Below are 20554 nucleotides of genomic sequence, written 5' to 3' on the forward strand. Positions count from 1 at the left end.
TTATCTATTAGACACCGTTATGCATCCCTGTCCAGTTTTTTTAATTTACTTAAGAGGGTTCCTTACACAAGGTAAGCTGAATTGTAAGTTCCTGTAATTTTCCCTTCCTCCGTATCAATTGTTCTCTTTTAATATAAACTTTCCTTCTATGGCATTGATACTAGTCAATGACTTAAAAGAAATTTTACTGCAACATCGCCAGTTTTTTATTTGACTGATATTAAAAAAGGTGAAACAATACAAATTAGAAAACTAACAGACTTATTTATTCTACAACAATAAACTATAAAAAAAATATGAAAAACAGCAACCACCAACAACCACTGGATTACTGGCTTGTGACAGCAATATAAAGAATGTGGCTGTGTTGAACATGTTTGTGATCGATGAAACCTCTTCCTTACCTAGCTATTGGTGTAACAACACAGCATTAGAACAAACTGCAAAATTAGTTGGGAAGGTAACAAACACACAAACCAATCACAAAAAGACAACACTATTTTACAGGTTCAGCTAATCTTCCCAAACCTTTGTAGCTATGAAAGAATATAATAGTAATGGTTTTAGCCTTTTTAGGTAACGAAAACCACCTGACCTTATATTCATTTGTTATACATAGATTACGTTCATCCGAAATCTAAAATATCACTATAGACAAGGGGATAACGAAAGCGTTTCGAAACATACATACTGTAAGAAGATGTACATAACCTCCTTACCTTAAATTCATCACAGTTATACATTGATTACGTTCATTGAAATCTAAAATATCACTCGAAAGCGTGCGAAACATACATACTGTAAGAAGAGGTACATAACTGTGCAATCAAGAACAATAGAGCACGAGAAATCGAGTTTCTTGTTTGAAACTAAAATTTCACAATACCAATAAAAAAAAATTTATTGCTTTTCTTATGTATGAAGAATATAGATAGACAAACAATTCTGCTATTAAAGTAATGAAATTGGGTTTCATAGGAATAGCTTTAATCTGTCGATAAACTTTATTCTCGAAACATACACTGATATCATCAAGAAGGAAATCTACAGCTTTTATATTGACAGCAGAGTTCTAGTATGTATACCTAGAATGTTTATCTTTTTCATAACAGAAGAAGGCTTTATATGAGTTACAACATGCATTTATTTTCAGATTTTACGAAAGGCCATTTGATTAGATAAGACAACTTCAGTTTGATAAAATGGGTTGGAGTGTAATGTAGAGAGTCGAAAAGTCTCAACTTTCATCGAATTGAAAGGGCCATTAAAACAGTTGTTTATGTATTTTAGGTAACCAATAAAAATTAGGGGCCTTCAAATGACCAGAAAAGACCTTGCTCTTGGATGTGGTAATAAAATATATGATTTTCCACTAATTGACTCTCAGTAGAGCGTACGACCTTGAATATAGAAGAATTTATGATTTCATGCTTAAGAACTTTCGTGTAGTATACTAAATACCGCTTTCACTGCTTGAAGTATATTTCTAATTCTGGAAATAGGCATAATAACCCTTTTATAATTATAATTACTTAATTATTTCTGACCGTTCGAATATCTTCAATCAAGTGATTTTTAATCGGATTTCTCTCGTTTTTAAGCAATTTTTTACAATTGGATGAAAGAGCATTTTTGATTACCTGGCGACACTTTTCAATCTATTTATTATGGTAGACGATAGTTTAATCCTTTATTGCAGAGGATGTAACTACACCCTCTCGGTCTTAATCGTGCCGAGGTCCCATTTAATAATTAACATGGCCATAGGGATCATCTAAACTTTGATGTTTCACAGTCTCATGTTGAAGGAGAATTATTTTCTACTATATACGTTTGACCAATATACAACTGACTTACAACAAAAAATAAACTTCTACAGTTTTTTTTGCTAGTTCCGTGTTATCAAATTAATAATGTATAATGTTTTAGACAGTGGAATCATTATATATAATAAAATCAACACCTCTGTTACACTATTTCATTTCAATATAATGTCTTTTATAATCTTCAAAATTATTAAAATACGAGTTGACAGTCCATGGTGACAAAAAGCTGTAACGATACGGATAGACTCATATGAAGTTTGCAGATCATTGGAAGTTCTCTCATCCATGACTTTACAGTAAAGTAATAACTATTTAAACGGTTTCCTTTTGTTTCAAACTAAATTCCTTTCCTTAATTATTCGCTCAGTTAATCGTATTGTTAACAACAATTTATGAACAATTATATGGAACAGTTTATTTTCATACAACATAGGTAAATTTAAGTTTATAGTGGATATTTTTCCCGATTAGCTCTTTAGATTAAAATATACTTCAAAATGCCTTCCTAGAACATGTAAGTAAACTTAATTAAGTACATAAATATTGATTACGCTACAATACGAAAGTTGTTACTCTTTTTGAGTTATTAATGTATTTACGATTTTTTTCAGGAGTCCTAAATAATTAAACGAAAACATAACTATGTTAAGCAGGACTTCATTAGAGGAAAATGATTCCCATGGTGTCGGGTCGTCGGCAAGTTTTCGACAAGGAATGGAAAGTGTACTAGAAGACTCATCTCAAATGCAGTCTAGAGGGGAGACTGAAGATGAATTTGACACTGATAAATATAAACAGAAAAATGCTGAAGCCACTGCAAAGAGTGAAAAGTCAGATATAAATCTAAAAACCTCTACTCAATCTTTAAAGAAGCTCGGCTCAAAATTGAGCACATCTATGACGGATGACTTTGATATGGAAATGTATAAAACTGCCAGAGGAAATTTAGACTCCAGACAAAAGAAGACATCCGTTATTGGAAATTACCCTGACAGTAAACAGTCTACGAAGACAGAAAATATGGTGAAGGCAAGTTATAGACTTACAGAAGACGTGCTAGATCCTGACAAAAGTGGGGAACCATGGGTTAATACTTCAAGAGAACTTAAATCTGGTACTGTTGTCTGCTCGACGCACGATGAAGCTCCTGTGATCATGCATTGCAAGACATGCGATCGTCTTGTTTGTGATGAGTGTATAACATCAACCCACAAACCACATGACCTCGTAGAAATTCGGAAACAAGGCCTGCAAGATAAGCTCATCTTAACAGAAAAACTTCCTGACGTACGAACACGCGCTATCCCGTCACTTAGAAAGAACTTAGATGGATTAAGTCATACGAAATCAAAATGCACGGAGGAATTTGATAGCATGATTGATCAAATCAAACATAGGTCATCGGTTTTAATAATGGCTATCGAAACGGCAAGGGATCGTTTGATTAGCAGATGTTCTTCAGACAAAGATGCTAGCCATGCATTTCTTAATAAGCTGGAAGATAAACTCTCAACAGGCTTAGTAAGTATTGAAGCATCGGCTAATTCTTCAGATGAGGCACTCCAAATGGACAAAGATCCGGCGACCGTACATGAAAGAATTAAACTTCAATGGCTTCTTGACAAATATCGAAGAAGTCACCCTCAAATAACCTATCCAAAGTTTCAAAACGGAACTGCACCAAGAGAGGAGGCTACTCTTGAAAAAATGATAGGGTATTTTGACGGCATGTTGAAGTGCGAAGCAAAAGACCAATTGCACAAGATTATGCTTAACGTAACACCACTTGGATCATTGAAACCATTGTATGTAAAAACAATTTCCTACATGCACAAAGTAAGAAGCGCATGTTCGTCTGGTGACGATAAAATCTGCATTATTCCTGTAATTCCCTCGACGTCATTAGACATCATGACGTCGGATGGTGTATCAGTAATGACTCAAGTTCCCCATACACGCATATATGATATCACGAGAACAATGGATAGCCATTTTTTAGTTTCGGATCCTCGTAGTAGAAAAATCATGAGAATAACAGAGCACGGAGTCGTTGTCAAATGGACAAATGTAAATGGTATACCAAGAGGTCTGCACGCTTGCAAAAATGGAGATATTCTTGTTTGCATTGTCGATAGCGTAGCATTTTCACACTTCCGTCATTCAAAGCGCTTTATTATTCGGATGAACGAGAATTTTAAAATCATTGAGACCTACGGCCAAAAAGAACACATATTTAACATACCGGACCGTATATTCGAAAACATTAATGGCGATATCTGCATCATTGATAGAACTGGTGGATTGGATAGTAGGCTTGTAGTTATGGATTGCCATGGCGGGGTACGGTTTGAGTATCCAGGTGAAGGAAGTTTTGACGGCTCGTATGGTGATGGATATATACCAGTGAAGCGACAAGCATTTAGTGATGTCTGCTGCGATGGTTATGCCAACATTTATCTTTCAGATGAAAGAAACAATGAAATCGTCGTTCTAGATCCCGATGGGGCGGAGCAAAAAGGCGTTGACGAGATCTTCATGAAGAAACGGGATAAGGTTGAAACGAACATGGTTGCACCACACAGAATAGTAATAGACCAAAATGGGAGACTATGGGTAATTCAGAGACGAAAAATTACACTGTTTGCCTTGTACAACTAGGACTTAGTTGTTATGTTCATATAAATATTTATATATGTTTATATATTTCAGCTGTTGATAAAATTGGTATATATTCAAACAAATTAGTTGTTATCTTCGTCATAGAGGTATCTACCAGATATGGTCTACATGATCCATGCAGTCTATATCTTAAACTGATTAACAATCTTTTTACATCCCAACGATTTATCGCGAAAGTGGGTTTTTTTTACTTCAAGTTGCTAATATTTCTTGAATACTGATGACAAATATAGAACTTTAATAAATTTCGTAAATGATTTAACAAATACAAAATGAACAAAATAAATGCTTCGTCGAAAAAGTTTATCTAAGTGTTTTTGTCCGTTTAGGAATAAGGCAGTCATTGAAATTTTCCATAGAACAACTTTAGATGATTTAGAGATGTATTTTTGCTTAGTGGGTTAGTGTCTCATTGACATATCCAAGGTCTCCTTTTTCTTATATCAATGATAATATACAATAATTATATTATTAACACATTCAATTTAATTGTTATGGCATGATCAAATACTAAAAATAAAACTGACAACTTTTAATATATTCCATGGGAGTGACAGTGGCTTTCATATGATTTTTTTAAAATAAATAACTACAAGTATTTGGTTTTTTTTCTGATATATATTAATGTTCATGTACAAAAATGTAATCATACTTAATGTAGATAGATTTTCTTAATAAGAGACAATCATTAATATAGTTTGCAGTGATATTTACCGCTGCTCAACAGTGTGAACATATACCTAAGTGTCAATAGAATTGAAATAGGTGTTTGTTGACGAGACGCATAGTTTATAACTTGTATATCTGAAAGTTTGTGTGTAGTAAAATGGTTCTAATACTTAGCATCAACTCAAAAAAAAAAGATGAAACATTTTATAATCGTTTTACTATTCAAAATTATAATTCGGACGCAATTCAGAAGGTCTTTGAAATTAAACATATTTGCTCCATTCAAAACAACGATATCATGGATTACAGTTTATAAGAAAACTTCACAACGAAATGTCATTGGATCTATGAAACAAAAAAGAAAAACTTCTGAAAAACTACGGTCAGTTTTGCATTTGCATTTTTTCAGAAATTGATAAATTTATTTATATAGAACTGAACCAACTGTAGTTAACAAAGCATGCAAATGCCAAATCACGAATAGTGGCATAGGCAAATGCTACAATGGAAGCGGACCAGTGGTTTGTCAATTAACTGTTGTTTCTAGCGCGAAAGGCAAGTATTTCGTGCACATCCAGGAATAGAACAAATAAGCAATAGATCAAGTTTGTAGATTCTTCAAAACGGGTCTTCCGGAATGACGGGTGGGTCATTTAGACTGCCACTGGAAAAAGAGGGTGTGTTGGATTGGGTCAGATATTTTTCCTTGTTCCTTTTTTTGGAACCCACACAGAGTTACTGCAAGGGTTCTTTAATATGTAAAGAAGTCTAACAACACACTAATTCCATTAAACGTCTGTATTCCAACAAGACGTGGCTGCTTATTAATACAAGAGAGATAAAAAGTTTTACTGTCGGATGGGAAAAGTCCAGGTTGCCATATATCTCTACCCGAGTAAACTCTTGGTGCACGGAGCAGTGAAAAGGTGGTAGTAACTGAAATCAACAATACTTGACAATTGTGTACCATCCCCATCAAAACAAACACATCAGTTTATTTCCATGTTTCATGTGTCATTAACAGCTGCATATATTCTTGTTATTTTTACGTATGTGTTTTGTTGTTAACATTCGCATATATTCTTTTTATGTGTTCGAGTGCAATATACATACACATCAGGACCTTTGCGTGCGTTCTTTGTCATTAACAGTCGCAAATTTTTTTTTCATGTGTGCGTGTATCACACAAACACCCCATATCCTTTCCTCATGTTTAATCCACCATTTTCTACATAAGGAAATGCCTTACCAAGTCAGGAATATGGCAGTTGTTTATCGTTCGTTTGATGTGTTTGAGCTTTTGATTTTGTTATTTGATAGGGATTTTCCGCTTTGAATTTTCCTTGGAGTTGGGTATTTTTGTTATTTTACTTTTCCATGTGTTCCTTGTCGTTTAAAGTCGCATATATTCTTTTTTTATGCGTGCGTATGCAACCTCACCCACACACCAAAACACACACATACACATCAGGTCCTTTGTCGTTTATGGTCGCATATATATATATATAAATAAGAAGATGTGGTATGAGTGCATATAAGACAACTCTCAATCCAAGTCACAATGTGTAAAAAGTAAACAATTATAGGTCAAAGTACGTTCTTCAACACTGTTCAAGTCTCCTACAAGTACGCTTGGGGTTTGATTGATGGAATTGACTATATATTAACACTACGGTAACAAAAAGGGAATAAATAGATCAACTACATGCAATAACAAGATTTAGAACTCCATTTTCAGGGCGAATATATATAAATTATCAGTTTTGATAATAAATGAATTTATGTAAGTTTTTTTAGTCGGAAGTTTATTGAAAATACTTTAAAGCCGTCTAATAATTGATATCCGTGGGCAGTGGTGGATTCAACGGAGCGTTATAAAATAAAATGATATTTATTACGTTTTCAGGAGCTACGCCCGCTTTGAAAATTTGTGGATCCGCCCCTGGTGCGCACATCACCAATTTAGATGGTATCTTCGGAAAACACGTTTCAAAGTCGGTAGTAGCGCCTGAATGATAGTTACTTCACAATGTACAACTGTAGTAAGGAAATAATAAGGGAAAGACAATAGATCAAAATAATTAGTTAAATCATGGAAGTAAAATGAAATATAATACTTCCATGGTTAAATCATCACCGTGTAGAACGCCACATGCCGGGTGTTGGCTATGCTTGACACGGGGTGGCGGTTTTGAAGCGGAGAAAAAGCGATGAAGGTAAGTAAAAGTATCAAAATTTATTTTTTGAGAACTGTTTGTACCAAATAATGTATTCCACGGAAGGAACCGATCAATAATCTAGTTCCATCAAGCTGAAGCATACGTTCCCAGTGCTTCGTTTTCTCAAACACCTCTCCCTAGTTTTCCGTGTTGCAGATTTTGAGACTTTATATGGAAGTTTCAGGATAAAAAACTACTTTTGGCGAATTGTTCCCGTACGATTTATATAGAAATCAATTCCTATCATAGAATTTAACCAAATACAAGTTTTTTAGTCCAAATTTTTTGGTGTTAAAGTTTATTTTTTTATCGAAATGTAATGTGTCGTTCGGAGTGTCAGATTTTGCATCTCATAGGGTTGAGGCATTTCTTAAAACAAGGTTAGATTTGCCTATAATTCAGTATTTATCTGATGATTTGGAATTTAAACACGCCTACTCTATTATGATGACTCATCATTAAATTAAAGTATTTCATTTTGCCTGTACTTTCGTTTTTTGAGTAATGTGCCTTTTTAATGTTAGAAATAGAGAAAAAGCATCGAAGTATTTTGTTCTATACCTGAACATGATTTGTTTTCCTTTTCAGTTACTATTATGAAAAAAATAACTTTAAAACCAATAAATTTCAACTAAGAAGCTGGCATTGGGTTAAATTCTATGATAGGAATTCGTTTCTATATAAATCAAATGGAAAAAAAATGTCAAAAGTAGTTTTTTATCCTGAAACTTGGATATGAAGTCTCAAAATCTGTAACACGGAAAACTAGAGAGAGGTGTTTGAAAAAACGGAGCACTGGAAACGACTTCTTCTGCTTGATGGAAATAGATTATGGTTCGGTTCCTTCCGTGCAATACATTATTTGGTGCTAACAATTCTCAAAAATGAAATTTTGATACTTTTACTTACCTTGGTCGCTTTTTTCTCCGCTTCAAAACAGCCACCCCGTGTCAAACATAGCCAACACCCCGCATGTGGTGTTCTACACGGTGAATCATGGAAGTATTATATTCAATATAACACTGCCATGGTTAAATGAATTAATTGTGTCCAATGGAGAGATAACGATTATCTAATGTTTCATAAGTTTGTGAATTTATATGGATCAAATTAGTTTTTAGTCATAATATTAAATGAAAACTTGTGTTGTCAATAAAGAGATGAAATACATGCACAAAATAAATAAACAGATCAGAATAAAAATTTTACGGTGTGCTTCTTTCAAAACAAATGTTATTCATTCTTCATTTCATCCAGACAGTCGTGATTTTTATTCACAATTATTGATAAGAAATGTATTTGACACCAAAAGTTGACAAGACCTCCTATTATCAAGGTCAAAATTACATGAAACATAAAAATAAAAGCGAATTTAAAAGAACAATACCGAGTTTTGGATTTGAAAGTTTATAAACAAAGAGACATTCAAGACTACCTTTTGAAAAAGGTTTTGTTTGGTATTGTTGTTTCTATATAGATTATCTAATATAGAAGGAATACACATGATATGGGACACGTATGAAATTTAAACTTTATATTTTCCTTTACATTTCATTAATTCTTTTGTTTTAAGTAAAACGCTTTCCATAATGTGTCTATTTTTGTCTTGTGTGTCGACCACTAATTGCTTCCACTTACAATTTTGTACATATAGTTTATTTTGATTATTTTTGAAGTTATCGACAAGGCTGAACAAAATGGATAGAATGAGCGTAAGTTATTCAGTTTACTCTCGACAACTTTAAACATAAATAACGAAATGCTCGTTTAAGTAATCTGTGGTTAGGTATATGTTCTAAGCGGTGTGGCTGTATTTTGTTTCAAAACATTTGGCCATAAGGACCAGTGGAGTCAAAGTTCTTTGCATGCAACAAAATTATTCCTCAAAATAGTATAACATAGTGTTAGATTTTATTGGAACTTTTTTAAGATAAACTAGAACAACAGGTGCTTTGGATGATAATAATTCACTATTTCTACAATTTATATTTCCGATTATTTAAACTGATTTTTGTATTATTAAAGGATTAGATGTTTCTAATAAAACGTTACAAAATAATAAAACACAAGCTAAGCAACACAAACTTTACTTGACAGTAGGATTCTGGTAAAAACAAGTGTCACTAAATTTTTGTGTTAGAATGTAGACATAATTAATAATATGTATCCCTTTCTGTTAAAGATACGAACCATAACCAAAGATATTCCAAGCAATGTCAAAATCAAAGATGGAAAAGTCATTTGTACTGAACATGGACAAGAGGAGGTTGGGATGTACTGTAAAAAATGTGGGGTTCTGGTCTGTACCGGATGTATCGAATTCCGTCATAGATCGCACGACATAGTTAGCGTTAAAAGTCAGTCAGTTGAGGATAGAAAGTCGTTGTTGAGAACAATTCCAGGATTGAAACAAACATTTATTCCTAGTTTAAAAGATAACCTCAAAGCTATTAAAGAATCAAGAGATTCGACCAAGGCAGAATTTTCTAAGCTTATTGAACAGATCAATGCCAGAAGCCTGGAACTAATTAAAGAAATTCATAAAGTACGCGATCGTATGATTCAAGAATGTAAGGCTAATCAAGAGAAGACAACTACATTTCTTAACGAAACCGAATCTAAAACCTTAAATGGAATAAGCACTCTAGAAAAATCAATGAAATCTTGTGAAGAACTTCTAAGGCAGGAGCGTGCTGATCGAAATGCTGAAATCATTTTAGAGAGAATAGAACTTGACTCAAATCTTGATGAATTTCCAAATAAAACCCCAAAATTAGGCTACCCAAATTTTCATCCAGGAGTAAATGATGAAAATGTCTTAAAACACATGTTTGGTGGCTTCCGCGGCCAATTTAAACGAGATTTTGATGCAGCTATTCCGTATACAAAATTATCAGCAATTACGAAAAAACTAAAACCAAATATAGTATCAGCATTTAAATACAAAACAGACATACGTGCAATGTGTATCGTGGACGTAAACACAGCTTGGTTAGTACCAATCAGTCAATATAACGAATTAGTCAAGGTGGATCGATCTGGAAGAGAGTTAGAAAGGCGAAGCACAGGATTCCAGGTTTACGATTTAACCCTAACTAAAAATCAAGATATTCTAGCGACAAACTCCGAGAATAAATCGTTAATACAACTAACAGAGGATGGGGGACATAAAGAAGTAGCCGACCTTCCCCTTCGCCCTCGTGGTTTGAGCGCCTGTAAGAACGGAGATCTGCTGTTATGTCTGTGCGATGCAGTTGATTTCCCTATTCATAAAGATGGAAAACGCCAAGTTGTACGAATGGATAAAAAATATAAAATAAAATTGACGATTGAATCTTACGATGGACATAAGTCATTCACTCTGCCTGACAGAGTCAGTGAGAATATAAATGGCGACATTTGCGTTATAGATCGCACAGGAGGAGGAAACAGTCATCTTTGCGTCTTTTCAAGTCATGGAAAATTTCTCTTTTCATATCCGGATGTAGAACTTGAACAACAAGAGCAAATAATTCCAACTAAGATCCAAAAAAAGCATTCGTTCCGAGATGTCTGCTGCGATTCTTTAGGAAATATTATTATTTCCGACGAGAAATACAACGAGATTGTAGTTCTAACCAAACATGGCGGCAAAAAATGTCTGCTTACTCATCGTCTGCAACGCACCGGAGGACTAAACATAAGTCCTCATTTTTACCGACCATCTTGCTTAGGATTAGACGGTGATGGGAAATTATGGGTGTTACAAAAACAAGGGATAACCGTTGTGGATTTGTACAGTCAGTGGGTGCCAGGTTACTCCAGACAACCACTGACAGCGAATACTCCACGTTAGAAGTAGCTTGTATCATTTTCACTGTAGAATTAGGAAAAATGAATGGATGACTAGTCACTATAGAAACATTCTTTTGTAAATGCTTTCATTAAAATTTCACTAGTGGTTTTTATTTTTTTTATTTCATTCAAAGTATCCAGTAATGAGATCTTGAAGTGTAGTTAATAGACTTATATACACACAATGACTACTTTTTCACATAAGAGTATAACAGGTATAAATGGCACTCATATATTATTTGTTCTAGAGACATCAGGCGAAGTTATTCAATCAACTCCTATCAGAGACGTCAGTCAAAAGTATACAATCGATATCTACTAGAGACGTCAGTCAAAAGTATACAATCGATGCCTAGTAGAGACGTCAGTCAAAAGTATATAATCGATACCTACTAGAGACGTCAGTCCAAGTTATACAATCGATGCCTATCAGAGACGTCAGGCGAAGCGATTCAATCAATACTTATCATCCATTCGCCTATATCACCCTGCTCAGTCGCTCCGTATTTCTCGTATCATGGCTTTAAGACGTGAGCAGACATTATCAGCGACGTCACAATGTCTGAAGAGATATTATCGGTAGTCCCACTTTCTGTATCACTGTATCAGCTCTTGATAAAATTGCATAGCACGGCTGTGTGACGTCAAATGCATCAACCCGGCCTAAATAACTTTGACCTGGACATATCACCGACGTCATAATGTATAAACCGACTTTGATAAGTTTGACCCGAACTTATCAAGTCATCTTCCGGTTTGCTGGTAAAACAATGAAAACACTTGATTCTATCATGCAAAATACGTTAAGACAACCTGATAATCGGCACCAATCAGCGACGTCACAATGTTTGAGAAGACGTTATCAAGCTTGATTTCGTCAAGCGCAAAACTGTCTCAGGGATGGCAAAAAGAACAGTAATAGAACGATGAACAGATTATCGGTTTTCTACGTATAGCTATCGTAAAATATCAGCCGCTCGATACAATGTGAAGCTTCTTTGATCCCTAAAAAGGTTCACATTGTGACTCTTGGCTGAATGTTTCTCGTATTATACGACTTTACGCATGAGTAAATCGTATCAGCAATATCGCAATATGAAAGTAGACGCTATCAGCGACGTCACAATATGTAAACGTCTTTAAAAAATGTCCTCTCGTATAATTCATGTCAGTACCGAATCACTGTTTACTAAAGCATTATCTGATTCTTCAGCAGAAGTGTTTGTTTCACTTGATTCTTACCTACATTTCTTGTGTACCGGTAATTGCACTGTAGTCTTCAAACTTTATTTTCAATATTTGTTTCATGTGAGTCATGACCGTCATATTTTTGTTGTCGATAACAATCGACAATATCAGGGAGCTGGTTTGGTGTCTTACTTCCGTTGCAGGTTTTTTTCTAAGCTTTTCTGACTATACACCTTTCCATATATAAGAAAAACACTGATAATAATAAAAACTGTTTCCTTTCATGAATCATAGAAAAAACTTATTATTGAGCATGTATTTCAGTGGTTTAAATAACACTTAAAAACACAAAGAAAGAAGAAGAAGAAACATTAATAAGAAGATGATGTATGATTGCCAATATAGTCTTGATCCGTGTAAAACAATGATAGCTTAGCCACACAAAAAAGTAAAGGACAGACTGATCACTCTAATAACATTTAAGGTACACATTTTACTGTACAATATGCCATTTCAACAATTAATGTCTCTCGAGTGATGCTCGAGCCACGCAGATACTAGTTGAAGTCTTACTGTAATCACAGTAGATGGAGGCATTGTAGTATTTACATGTTTTACAAATTAGCAGCGTCAGTAAATGCGTTTTGGTAGTACTGACCTCTTGTATTTATACGTCTTTGGATTTCTACGATTCGACCCTGAGTGTTTCATAGAAAGGTTGCCCCAAAAAATCTTAAAACGTTACCAATTTTGTTTTCCGATCCATTGGCGACTAGTATCATCTGTCCAGTAATCAATGCAGCAGGGATATACAGATCATGAATTAGTAAAACCTTAAACTATAATTTACCACAATTACAGATTTATTAAACATATATGTATGTGTGTGTATGTCTCCATATACATGCAAGAAATTGATAAAAAGTGGTATTCTCATCAAGCGTTTTGCGGTAATATTGTGAATTTAGCTTACAAATCTAGGAACTGTCCTTCAAACTTAAATATATCTCCTTTTACTTTTGTATATATACAAGTCCTCTATACCACCATTGGTTAGTGTCCCCATGTATTTACAGACCTTTAGATTTTAATACATTTGGATCGGAGGGTGACATGTTGCAAGACAAAATTTCTCTCCCTTAGTATCCTACATACCGTTGTTTTCTAGCGGTAGTCCAAATTTCCCTCCATTCATCCCTACCTATTGTGTTAATAGTTTCTCGTCCTGAATTATCATGAAATAATTGCCACTGGACGTTAAGCAAGCAACAAGTAATCACTCAATCATTTGGATCTGTGAATTCTGGAACAACGATTTATATAGAAGGTTGATATATTTGATTTACTAGTACTCTACTATTTTTCTGAAGAAAAAATGGGTAATTAGACAATAGAGGAGCCAGAACTTTTTACCCCTTCAGAGCATATAAGTTCATCTCCAGATGTAGTGGGTTTTGTGTTGCTCAATTAGTGTTCTGTTTGCTGTTTTGTGGACTGTTGTCATTTCGTCTTTTTTTCAATGGTGTTGTCTTTCCTTTTTCGTCTTACGATTTTGATTGCTCCTATCTTTTCAACACAAACAGCACCTTGTGAAAAAACTACAAATTTAAAGAGGAAAAGTAAGATTTCAAGAGAGCAATTAAATTAAGCTAAGTTTTTTTAAACTTGCATTGTCCGGGAGTCACAAATGTTTAGTAAAAACACCTATATCTGACAGTTTTTGGAAGTAATGGCATCTTTGTAACATGTCTGATAATTTAATAGTATAAAAAAAAATCAGAAAAAAATTTCATTTGGTAATCTTGTTGAATTAAGTAAATCCTGTTGTATTAAGTGAATAATGTTGAATTAAGTGAATCTTATCACATCGTAATTCTATATTTTTACATTGAATATAGCGTAAGCCGATAATGTGAATATGTTGTTCATTCAAATCATGGAAAAATCATTATATTCTTCCGTTTAAGTTGAGAAATCACTAATGTTTTAAGAGTTGTAATCCTTTTTGAATTGAACAAATTCTAATGAAAAGTGACAATTATAAAGTTAAATGATGTTCGGTCGAACCGAGGATTTTCAGATGGCGGAAAAAGGGGCGCGATTCCTTACGTCAACATACTGTCATATATCTTAAGAGTACAAATCAAAAACTAAAACCTTCCCCTGCATAACTATCCAAAGTTTTCCGGTTCTGTCCAGAACTATTCTCGACGGAGCAACTAAATTGATTCTTTTCTTCTTCAAAACTTTCGAAAATCGGACGATTTCATCTCCGTCACTGTTAAGCACAATGATGTCATTGTTCTTCTCGTCTGCCACGAAAATGTTAGAAAATGAGTCACAACAAACATCGCTAAATGAAACTTTCTTTGGCTTGGTGGTTGCCGTGAAGTCGTACTCGGCTGATTCATGGGGATAACTAAATTTTAGGGTCCCGTCTTTGTTTAGAACAAACAGCCGACTGCTCCCGCCTCCTATTCTGTCGATTACGCAGATGTCGCCATTATCATTCTGAACGACGCGATCGGGAAGCGTATATTCAACATTATTCAAATCATCGCTATTTACTATATCCAATTTTTCATCCATGCGAACTATTTTTCTTTTACCTCTTTGTGTTTTGAAATCAATAGTGTCACAAAGACACATCAATACTTCGCCATTTTTGCAAACGTGAATTCCGCGCGGAATAGATCTTAATTCTTTCTTTTCAGTTACACTTCCATCAAGTCTAAATTTAAGTATGGTCTTATTGTCAGCGTCTGTTCCAATAAATTCATTTCCAATTGATTGTGACATGTCGTAAATACGGTGATCAGACATTTCCGTTTCCCGCGACTGTCCGTTTGCCGCCATTGTAATAAGAAGTCTCTGTCTTGTCACCGGAACCATTAACATCGTATCGCTTTTAACTGTACTTGCTGAGCGAATATCGTACTTCAGTGGCAGAGCAGCTACCAAATAAGGTTTCATTCTCCACGATGAAAATGGCTTTGCTTTAAGCAACGCTTTAGACAGTAATTCATCTCTAGTTTTTAAATGAAGACCACCGCTGAATACACCTATCATCTTCTCTATTGAATTATCATATGAACTTCCTGATACGAATTCTGGAATTTCGATTTGCGCATGACGCTTTTTGTATTCTTGGATATCCCAGTTAAGTTGAAGTCTTGTTTGTATTAATGCCGCACCTTTAATGTTGCCAGATTTTACAACCTCTTCTGCAGACGCCAGTGATTGTTCAAGTGCTTTTATTCCACTTGTCATTTTCTCTTCTAAATCAGATAGGAATATTCTAGCTCTTTCTTGGTCTTTTCGGCACATCTGTAACATCTGATCACGTGATTTTTCTATCATTTTAATCAACTCAGTCGTTCGTGTCATAATTTTGTTCATGAGCTGTTCGAAATCTTTAGCGGACTGTTCTTTTGTTTGACCTATGCTCTTAATGTGTTCCTTTAAACCTGGCATCGTGCTATTTTTGACCAGTGGAATCTGTTGAGACAGCTGCATTTTGTCTTCCAAACTTTGCTTGTTCAATGACTCTAGATCGTGCGGTTTATGTGAATTTTTAATACATTCGTCACAAACCAGTTGGTCACATGTTTTACAAAACATGACAACAGGTGTATCGTTGTGTTCTTGGCAGACGACATCTCCTCCTTTCTTCCTTTGAACACTGTTTAGGAATTTTCTTTCTGTGGAGCTCATATCAAACGTCACTTCACAACCTACATTGAAATATTTTTACAGCAGTCAATTATTTTACCATTACACACACACACACACACACACACACACAACAGAACCGTACAGATGAACCTAGCGGCTGCTTAATTCTTGAAAACAACACGTTTACACGGAGAAATTAGCTGAAGACGATCTTACCTATTTCTACCTCCGCCATGTTGGGATCGTGGTAACTGCTATTACCACGATCAGTTTAACACCAGTGATTACAATTAATTGTAAAAAAACTGTGCATTACCACTCATTCATCTGACTAATTCAAAATCCTACATAATTATTTACTACTACACTAAACATACCATGATGTAATGTGTTTATCTTTTATTGTTCCTTGTATTACTTGTATTCTATACATACCATGATGTAATGTGTTTAGCTTTTATTGTTCCTTGTATTATTATGACTGCTGATTGCAAATACCCAATATTGGACCTTGATTTGAATAATAAGATATTTTATACTATACAATAATATTAACCTGTTAATATTTTGTATGAAATTTTGGTCTTAAAAAATTGTTTCAGATGTAGGCATTTGCAATATACTGTAAAGTCAACGTAACTGAGTCTCGATTAATCGATGCTAGTAAGAATCAAATTCAAATATTCCTTGAAAATATGCTACGCTTCGCATGATATTGAAATTTTTGCTAGTCCTGAAACTGACATGGAATATCTTTTATTTATGTATCTTTCAAACAAAGACGCCAACAACTAATACTATAATGACAGAGTATTAATAATTCACGTCTTACGCTGTATCATTACACACAGAGAAAGATGAAGTGTCTCACCTTTTGCTTTGAAAACAAATTTACAAAACATTTACAATCATTCATAACTTGTTTACTCTATTATGTAATTTTGAAACCATTCGAAGCTGTCTCTGTGTAAAATCACTTTTTAATCAACTCAAATACTGTACACTAATAGATATTCCCTATCTGTACATGAAAAGCAAATATTTCTCTGTTTTGGGGGGTTGAATGTTTCTGAAATTAATCTTTACAATTTGTCTCATAGTTGCAGCCCAGTGTCAACGAAACTCAATTTCAATGACCAACATAATGTAATTGCTCCATGAAAAATACATAATTGTATTTGTAAATCAATTTGATGGCAACAATAGTAATTGGACAGCTATTACGATATAAAGTATCTTGACTTTGACAATAAACAGGAGCAAGGTTGACCAGTCTTGGTATAGTTAGATCATGAAAAAAATACAACAAAATGTTATATTATGTACATCAAACATTGGTGAAATGAAGCAATGTAAATAGTTAAACATACCTTATTTAAAACAGAACATTTAACGTTCGTATGTCCCTGTATCTTATATACAATGGTAACACAGACAAAACTTTATCTGCAAACAATCTTAATGTTTATAGTTGACTGCATATTAATTAAGATGTTATAATGACCGAAATATAAACATATTGTTCTATTAGATACAGATTGTGTTCTTTGTGTTACCTTACATGTTAATAAATCAAGTATTATATCGATAGGTCTCACCTAAAAAAATAATGTATCTGGCTATGTGGTAAAAAGTTCGTCTTAATCGAGACTTATTAACCCCAAAAAAACAAAGAAAAAATCTTAATGAAGTCACTCCGAAAAAGGTTTCAATAGATTTGTTTTATCAATATAGATTCAACGATAATATGGTGCTATGACGTCAAACAATTCAATTTTTATTTCAGAAAAAATGTCTCCAATCATAAAAGATTTCTTCTACGTTCCAGCAAATCTTATTTGAATTTTTAAGTGTTTTACAACTTTTGAATGAAACACTGATAAATAGAATAAGCAGATATAGGGTAGGTCATCCACAGTTAAACAGACAGTAACCCAACGACAAAAAAATTAAACAGAAATGCCTTCGAGAGTCCAGTGTCTCTGACACCGTTTAAGTGTCTTTGAGATATGCCAAGCTAAATGGCCCAGGGTCTAGAAGCAAACAAAACAAATAGAAACTAACGAATGAAAATGCCACTGGGCGATAAGCAAGCAACAGTCAATCAATCAAATGAAAATAATACTTTAGAATTGGTGCGTTCGAAGCTTTTTTTGAATTTACCTTTACCAGGAACGTGCAAATGATAAACCTTTTAAGCCGGGATGTATACTTTTATAATAACTGTATTTACAAAAATAAGGGTATGTGGTACATGTACATATATGATTACCAATGCAATGAGACAACTATTCATCAAAACCCAAAGGACGAGCATGTAAACAACTATATGGACTCGAGAGACAATTATTTTCCACACTTATGAGGTGATGATAAATAAAACAGGAACGGCCATGCAATTTACACGGTTTCACTCATCAAATGAAATACTTGAGAAAAAAATCCACATTTTCTCATTAAAATCAAAATGTTAGTCAGTGCTTTGTATAACTTGCTTTCTGCTTAAAGCTATTTTTACAGACTGTTTTGTTGGTTTTTTTTAAATGCAGCGCGGGCATCATTATGTATTTATTCGTTTTGTATTTGAAAGGTAATAAGTATAAATTTTAGTTACGATATTATCGTTAGCTTGTTTTCAAATTTCCTTCTTATTTATCTTATCTTAAATAGATAATAGATAGGAATATACGATGATATACAATACCATAGGTCGAAAAAGGGTATTTTTTAAAATAAAATTAACACCATGCCCATAAGGAGGAAAAATCGAAAAGACGAACAATGGTCAAGACCACTACACAGAAAACCAAAGATTCATCAACACTCTCCTCACAAGCAATTCTTAAACTATTGATGTGTATGTGTGTCAATGAATGAAAGAGAGTTATATGTATCTGTGGTATCCATTGTTTTGTAAAATCTATCAAATTTACAGCATTGAACCATCTTTAAGCTTTATTTTATGATAGTATTACATTTAAAAAAGTATAAGATTTCTTAATAAAATTATTTGAACCTCAAACTACATCTACATTGATGGAGCTATTGCGAATTTTAGAAAAGAACTAAGAATATTGACATATTTATTCATGTTCCAAAACACCAGTTTTAGAGCTTGCTCGATGAGGTCTTTATGCATTCACTGGCAAATAATTTCGTCCAGAATATATATTTCAAAATATGTCCTTTGACGTGATGTATCTTACCTAATAAAAGTGTAACAAGAGTCTCCTAGGAGGCTGCATCGCTAAGCTGGCATTTTTGCCAAACATAAATTGATACATTGCAAAGATAATGTGAAGAATTGAAACCACTATGGACCATATCCGTCTCTCTGATTATTTTTGGTGGACCAAGTTTCCGTATATCCGACCATTATCGTTTTATTGAATAAAAGCAGAAATTAAAAAAATGATGAGGGTTTAATTTCTTACTTCTTGTGAAGTATTAACAAATAACAAATTAAATTGTTTCAAGGGCACCAACATATATAAGGAGTCAGTTGACTATTTCCTTCATGTTGACGGATAAGTAAATCTTATCTTGCTGATCATTTTAATACATATAAAAAGTTCTCTCTGTCTACTATAGTTTCTTCCAAAAAATGCAAACGGTGCGAAAAATCATCCTTCGATGGCAATAAATGCTGCAAGGAATTAATCAAATATTTCTGCCATGTTGACTTAGTTGTAGATCTCATTGCTTTTTTGCTGCTTACAGTTTTTCTGTTTATCATAGTTTCTGCAAAAATAGCAAAAGATTGAAAATAGTCTTTCAAGGGCATTTACTCCTATAAGGAGTCTTCAGCCATGAAGACACATTTGTAGATCTTACTTTGCTGTCCACAGTTTCCCTCTATCTATCAAAATTTCTGCAAAAAACGCAAAAAATTGCTTAAAAACGTCTTACAAAGGGAAGATTCCTATAAAGGGTCAATTGACGATTTGGCAGTCTTAATCTGGTAATTTTAAATATTCAAAGTTGTTCTTTATAATCTTTTAAGGTCTTCAAGGGGATAACTAAAAACTAAAATTTTGCTTAAAATGGATATTTCACTATATTGAACAGACACCTTGACAGAGAGTATGGGTATATACCCGTGGTCGTGGTGTAATATGAACGATATTCAGAAATCCATGAAAAATACACTGGCTTTCAACCAATCAAAATCCAGCTTACGGTACAAATATGTTGAGAACACTTTAAGAGTTCCTATGACAAAACAATCTACCTAAAGATATCAGCAAACTCCAAATTACTAGTAATTTAAATTACTGGATCAAGAAAATGGCAAGCACATATACCTTTAAGCAAAACATACTGAACACCTGAAAAATATTCATCAAACAGCTATTCTCTTTGGGACTATATTTTATAATTAATATAGACATTACCATACTTGAAAGCCTAATCATACAAAAAACACAGCATGAAATTTCTCTTATCAGTGTTACTGTATAATGC

At 33.9% G+C, this 20554-nt stretch overlaps 3 protein-coding genes across 4 annotated transcripts; 2 read left to right on the top strand and 1 right to left on the bottom strand.

The window, feature by feature from the left end:
* Nucleotides 1–2182: 2182 nt before the first annotated feature.
* Nucleotides 2183–5105, top strand: LOC127729306 (uncharacterized). Of its 2 annotated transcripts, none has more exons than XM_052237044.1 (2): nucleotides 2183–2259; nucleotides 2438–5105. In XM_052237044.1, the coding sequence occupies exon 2, from the start codon at nucleotides 2469–2471 to the stop codon at nucleotides 4482–4484; it is 2016 nt and encodes a 671-aa protein (XP_052093004.1). In that variant the 5' UTR covers nucleotides 2183–2259; nucleotides 2438–2468; the 3' UTR covers nucleotides 4485–5105. The 2 variants fall into 2 exon arrangements, with proteins under 2 accessions (XP_052093004.1, XP_052093003.1); XM_052237043.1 differs by having other exon boundaries at nucleotides 2259–2340.
* Nucleotides 5106–8969: 3864 nt separating this feature from the next.
* On the top strand, nucleotides 8970–11335 carry LOC127729307 (uncharacterized). The gene is made up of 2 exons (XM_052237045.1): nucleotides 8970–9105; nucleotides 9576–11335. The coding sequence occupies exons 1-2, from the start codon at nucleotides 9091–9093 to the stop codon at nucleotides 11226–11228; spliced, it is 1668 nt and encodes a 555-aa protein (XP_052093005.1). The 5' UTR covers nucleotides 8970–9090; the 3' UTR covers nucleotides 11229–11335.
* Nucleotides 11336–14152: 2817 nt separating this feature from the next.
* Nucleotides 14153–17534, bottom strand: LOC127729308 (uncharacterized). Its single transcript, XM_052237046.1, has 2 exons — nucleotides 17461–17534; nucleotides 14153–16149 (listed from the first exon to the last, which is right to left on the bottom strand). The coding sequence occupies exon 2, from the start codon at nucleotides 16127–16129 to the stop codon at nucleotides 14546–14548; it is 1584 nt and encodes a 527-aa protein (XP_052093006.1). The 5' UTR covers nucleotides 16130–16149; nucleotides 17461–17534; the 3' UTR covers nucleotides 14153–14545.
* Between the last annotated feature and the right edge of the window lie 3020 nt (nucleotides 17535–20554).

The sequence above is a fragment of the Mytilus californianus genome, unplaced genomic scaffold (genome assembly GCF_021869535.1).
Source record: "Mytilus californianus isolate M0D057914Y unplaced genomic scaffold, xbMytCali1.0.p SCAF_2, whole genome shotgun sequence".
NCBI lineage: Eukaryota > Metazoa > Mollusca > Bivalvia > Mytilida > Mytilidae > Mytilus > Mytilus californianus.